The following is a 5727-nucleotide window of genomic DNA, read 5'->3' as shown; positions in this document are numbered from 1 at the left end:
GTACTCAATGAGTACAATCCAAACCAACAAAAAAAAGTTAGATTTTTCAAACTTCGATGCCAACTTCACATAGCTGTATCTCACTTGTTCTCTTTATGGAGTCCATTGTGTTAACATGTTCCATGTGGTAACTCTTCAGGATTATTTACTGATGAAATTTTATTTCCTGTTTTGAATTCTCACGATTTTCATCGAGACCAGTGAGATTTCAGGAATTTTTCAATTGTACGTAAATCAATAGTTTTTACTTCAATTACGATGGGAATGAGGTGTGACGAAATAATTCTCCATGTAAATTGAAAAAAGACATTGATGCATACGATTATTGAGATTACGTGAATTACGTACAAAAAATGGTGTGACTATTTCGGAGTAATTAACATGTATGAGTCCTAGGGAAAAACTAAAGTACTATTGTTTTTAATTGTTTTGTAGGGGCCTGTCGGTGAAGTTGGCGGTGTGAGACTACCCCTTCAGTCGTTGCATGGATACGGATCAGTGTTTATGTATTCGGCTTCAACGAGTCCTGGTGGTGGTAATGGTCAAAGTGGCGGAGGCGGAGGTGAAGTCACTCTCCGCCTCCGCGAACCTGAGGACATACCAGAAGAAGTTTTAGCACGACTCGAGGACACCGCTACACTATCGATATCACTGCAGGGTGATGCTGTCCTAAGGCTCGGCTCAGCTAGTACCGGTACGTCAAACAACCACTCAATAAAAAAAAAAACAAAAAATATGAATCCCAAAGGATTCATCACCTTCAGAAAAAAAGACATGGGTTCAGAAAAAAATTAATGAATGGCTGTGCACTCCATACGGAAAATTCGAGTACCAGAATTTCGCCGGGGAACGATCAATCCTCAGTAATTTTTCGTGTTCCTCCATCTTCTGTTGTTGACTCGTGACTGTATTCGGTATTCGGAAATTAGAAGAAACTTGGCATGTCTATCGAAAAGTTGTTTTCGCATGAGACGAGCGATTTAAATGTTTTGTCGTGGCACTGAAGGGACTTTTGGGATAAGCCCAAGTCCGAGAATGGAATGGAGTTTTTCGCAAATCAAAATGTCTGCCAGAGAGAATAGTGTGTGGTACAACGGGAAAGCAACCGAGCGTATCCTTCCAAGCGATTTGTCAAGTTGTAGGGGAAGCTCGCTTGTCTAGTGGTTTGCATGACATAGTGGCAATAAATCTAGGATTTTCATAAGTTGGGGGTGTAACTCCTTTCATGTATCAGTTTTCCATGCCATGTGGCTCAGAGAAGAACCTGCAAAATATAAAAATAATATCAACAGTGAGATTTTATAATTGTCAATGGCCACCAATGTCCGGGAGTTTGAATTTTCCAAAATTTTCATACTGGACCATAGAAATAATCAACAAGTGGCGTTTTTACGGGATATCCAAGGAAGGAGAGTAAATATTGTGGAAAAAGGGCTTTGTCTATCCCGTAACAAACATTTATCCACTGGAATTCTGAATATCGTGCCAGAGATCGAGCAAGCAGATATACCACCAGGTGAACCATGTTGAATCGATGGCAAATATATTCATTATCCTATCTATGAGGGCTTTTGGGGGTTGTAGCCGTCGCTCTATCGTGTTGAACAAAGGGTATGAAATGTGGGCTGAACTAATGCTCATTATCTCATGTCAGCAGTTACTTGATGGCCATTTTGAATGCATGCCAAGGCACTCACTATAAGACTATCATGATTTAACAAGCGATTACATTCGGCGAATTATTCAATCGTCAATGGACTCATGAATTCATGGACAATTGTCTTGATTCCATGAGGATGCAATTATTCTGATAGCTACTCTGATTATCAAGTGGTTGGAAATTTATTAAACGACCTGTGACCTGGGAAAAATGATACTTACAAGCGCCACCTTCAACCCTCTTCTTCAATCTCACTCATCCCACTCGGCTTTCTTTGACTCTTCGCTTTCTCTCTTCGGCTTCCACTTTGCGGTGATGAAAGTCTTCCCCGTGCCAGCCTTCCTTATGCACTAAACAAATCACCCCTTGAGGGTTCACCTTTCTATTTGCAATGCTCTTGTTATTGGAAACATTGGCAAAAGAAATTTCATTGTTCATACTGATCTGACGTTAATGCAGTGTACATTCCGAGTAATCCGTGGAGGAGAAAATTTCTCGAGGTCGGGGAAAAATTCCCTTGTCGTCTCTAGATTCGAACAAATAATTGTCTTAAATCTATGCTTTGTTTTTTTATTTAAAAAATTAGATTTGAAATCTACCAGGTCTATCTGCAATCGAAAAATCTATAATACTTGGTTTTTCAATTTAATTATTCCATAAAAATGACGGAGTATGCGGGAAATTGTAGGAAAAATTGAAAATCCATCGAATTTTGTCCCCAAAATATTTCCAACGCAGTAAAAAAAATTCATCATTAACTAGAAAACTCCAAAAATTTCATTGCACTCGAATGCATTACATTAAAAAATCCCAAACAGACATTAATTCGACGGCCATAAAAAACCATGAAATAATAAAACCCCAGCGTGGAATCGATGCCCCCCATAACGACCGAAAATCTCTCCAACGATTACAAAATGTTTTTCGTGGACTGAAAAAAAAAAACTCCCCGACATTTATAAACACCATGAATTTAGTAATTGGAATTTTATTGGATACCGCAGTAAGACCGCTGTGTCCACCGGGTAAAATTTATATTCCCCCGACCACTGAACATTTAACCTGAATTAACGCAATAGAAACGACTGGGAATCGAGAAAATGGACCTCTGGAGAAATGAGAACACATAAAAACACTTGAAAAGCTAGAAAAAGGTGGGGTTGGAGGTAAAGAACAAGATTTCACGTAGAAGTTGAGTGACGCACACAGGGTAGGGTATAGACGGAAAGGAATATGCGAAACTTCCGGAAATTCTGCTCCGAGAGCAATTCTCGTTATAAGTTAGTGCCCGTGGGCACTTCGAAACGGAGCAGACAGGAGAAGAAAATATACGAAGGGGGAGGATAAGTTAAACTGCCGGGAATATTGAGGAAAAAGAGAACACAGGGAGTAGGAGGAAATCTCGGCGTTTTTCCAGAGCATTCTCATCCCCTGAGAATGAATCCATGCGAGGGACACCCTCCGTGATTAAATGACATCATCACTTCAACATAAACTTTATTTCGTATGACTCTAAGAAGTTTTTAATTCTCACAATTCGATTTCAATTTCAATTTCATAATTATTGATTATTGATTCTATTGAATATATATTTATTGAATGATTTTATTATATAAAAATATATACTTCTCTACGTTAATGAATCCTTGGAATATATATATCTTTCAGTGCTCGACAGGAAATTGTTCAATCTCGATTTTCTTCTCCCATTTGGAAAGAAGATAATCGGACGCACGTACATTTTAGAAACGATTCGTTCTTCGGTTTACAGTGGATCTCGGCTGTGAAATCTTCCCCATTATCCTTGCGTCACGTATTTAAGACTCGGTTAAGGGACACGTACAGAGGGTAGGGTGGGTTTTGGTACGTGCGCGAGGTTATGCCACCCTTTCCAAGTGTACAACCAGAAAGAAAAGCACGAACGTGAGTTCTGGAGACTGGAACATACGACTGACAGCTGAATGCTTTCCCCATGTTACAGCATATGCGTTTAGTCTGTGGAGGGCGAGGTTCAAGGAAAATGGAGTGAGTGCAAAATCGGAACTCTCAGCTTTACCGAAAGTGGAATATTTCCATTGAAAATTTATTCAATCTCTTCAACCACCCAATTACTTTAAATAATCTTAATCCATGCAGAATTTACTCGGCGATTCACCAAGAAATAAATTACAGCATCACGATAAATAAAATGCTCTATTCTATATTTTAAAATTCAAAACGATTGGTTCCTCAATTAGACCTGAAAAAAATTGGCAAAATGCCAAATGTCATGGGGTAGCTATTAAATATTGGGTATTTGATTTTAGCCGGATACTTAATGCTGCTGAAATATTTTTACACGAAGTGTATGATTTTCGACCGATGAAAGACTGGAAATTTCCAATGAAAAATATTCAACGGGAGGTTGTATCTGGGTATTAATTACCCTGTATTGTCCCCCAGCGAGCATCGCAATTTTCCGGCATACCTGTGTTTCACACGCTCGTCGAGGAGGATTTGTCTGGGATGGCAGTGTATGGGGGATTTTTCACCATAGCTGCAATCATGATTACGGTTTTGGCTGGACTATACGTGTGGCCGAGTAAAACGCAGTGATCGTTCGGTGGAAATAGGTGTACGTCGACGCACACACGCATGGTGTTTAACAACGGGCGAGGTTCGTTGGTCAATATCGTTGTGTTCGCGTCGATGTACTCTCCTGTCCCTAGGGAACGAGAGTATTACGCTTCGATGGGCAACCAGCCAAAGCCCTGATCTTGATGCGGGTGTGGGGTGAAAAAATATCATCAGTTTACCCCAAAGAACAACCCTCAGAATAATCATCAGGCTTCAACACTCACCACCCCCATGGAAAATATTTTATCATCCCAGTGAAAAAAATTTCTCTTTTCAGCACGATTTCCACACAAATTTTTTCACATTGGTATCAAACAATTTTTTACGGTACCAGTGAAAATAAGTATTTATTATCAAATGTATTAACAATATACCGTCTTGAAACATTTTAATTGAGATTTAAAGCAATCAAAGGCGAAATTGTTTCAATTATTTCGATTAATTATCCTGCTAAAAAAAAATTGTAATCGGAATATTTTTTCCAAATTTTCCAAAAATTTTTGGAAAATTTTTCCATAAATTTTTTGAAAATAAAAAAAAATATTCCGATTACAATTTTTTTAACCCAGGTATTTCCAGCATGAGTTAACGACACCAATTTTTCATAAAAAATTGAAGGATCTCCCATTTTCTTTTGATGCTAACCGCGACGTATAAACAAAAATGTTTTTCTCCCATACTTGGCGATCCGAACGAACTCTGATCGATTCCGGATCTAATTAAAGTTCCGCTCATTGGTATTTTTCCTCGTTGCTGGTTCCCGTCTCTCTGACGTTTCATCTGGATTTCTCCCCAATGTAGAAACAGGACTGTGCAAAGGTAAGAGGACGATTGATGCAGGAAGCCAAGCTAACAGGGAGATGGTCGATTTTCGACAAGGGGCTCACTCTAAGAGACTACGGAATAGGCACCGGTAATGGTGCACTCGACGATGGAATGGAATGGGCGGATCAATCGACATAAGTTACTTTGATTGGTCATGCGCTAGAACTTTTTCAAGACCTTCAAGTATATCTAATCCCCATCGATTATATTTTTCCTCCAAAAAGTAACTCGAGAGGAAAATAATAATTTCTCGTGCCGCACAATTCGCTATACTCCAGTCATTGCCATGCGTCTTGGAGTATAACAATGAAACAATTCAATTAATAATTCACCTCTAATTGCGTTGAGAATTCTGAGCTCCAATTTACGAGTTTATAGTTGTGAAGGATTGCTCTAGACAAATCAATGCCATGTTGGCAGAAATGTACCTCCCAGCAAGTTTAATCCACAAATAACGAGCTGGTGTAAGCCTCGACCCTTGCTCGAGGATTTGCCCTCTCAAAGGATGCAAGCTGTAAAAATCGAATTCTCAATTCTCCGAGTATTTCTAGCTGTGAGAATTAATCGTTCTGTTTGAAGTCCAAGGTGCTTTCTCCTGGGTAATGAATGCACATTTTGCCGGTCGA

The 5727-nt window shown here is 39.2% G+C and overlaps 1 protein-coding gene across 4 annotated transcripts in view; it reads left to right on the top strand.

Moving 5' to 3' along the window:
* LOC105267780 (mucin-12) overlaps positions 1 to 5727 on the top strand; it is a 155814-nt gene that overhangs the window by 73071 nt on the left and 77016 nt on the right. For 3 of the 4 annotated variants that reach the window (XM_011306868.1, XM_011306866.1, XM_011306867.1), the window contains exon 3: positions 436 to 694. In XM_011306868.1, the coding sequence (XP_011305170.1) occupies positions 436 to 694 (259 nt within the window). Of the gene's footprint in view, positions 1 to 351; positions 357 to 435; positions 695 to 5727 lie in introns of those variants that run through there. The other variant, XM_011306869.1, reaches the window with a different exon arrangement.

The sequence above is a fragment of the Fopius arisanus genome, unplaced genomic scaffold, assembly GCF_000806365.1.
Source record: "Fopius arisanus strain USDA-PBARC FA_bdor unplaced genomic scaffold, ASM80636v1 scaffold00050, whole genome shotgun sequence".
NCBI lineage: Eukaryota > Metazoa > Arthropoda > Insecta > Hymenoptera > Braconidae > Fopius > Fopius arisanus.
The sequence above is the reverse complement of the archived record's forward strand: the minus strand, read 5'-3'. Positions and strand labels throughout refer to the sequence as shown.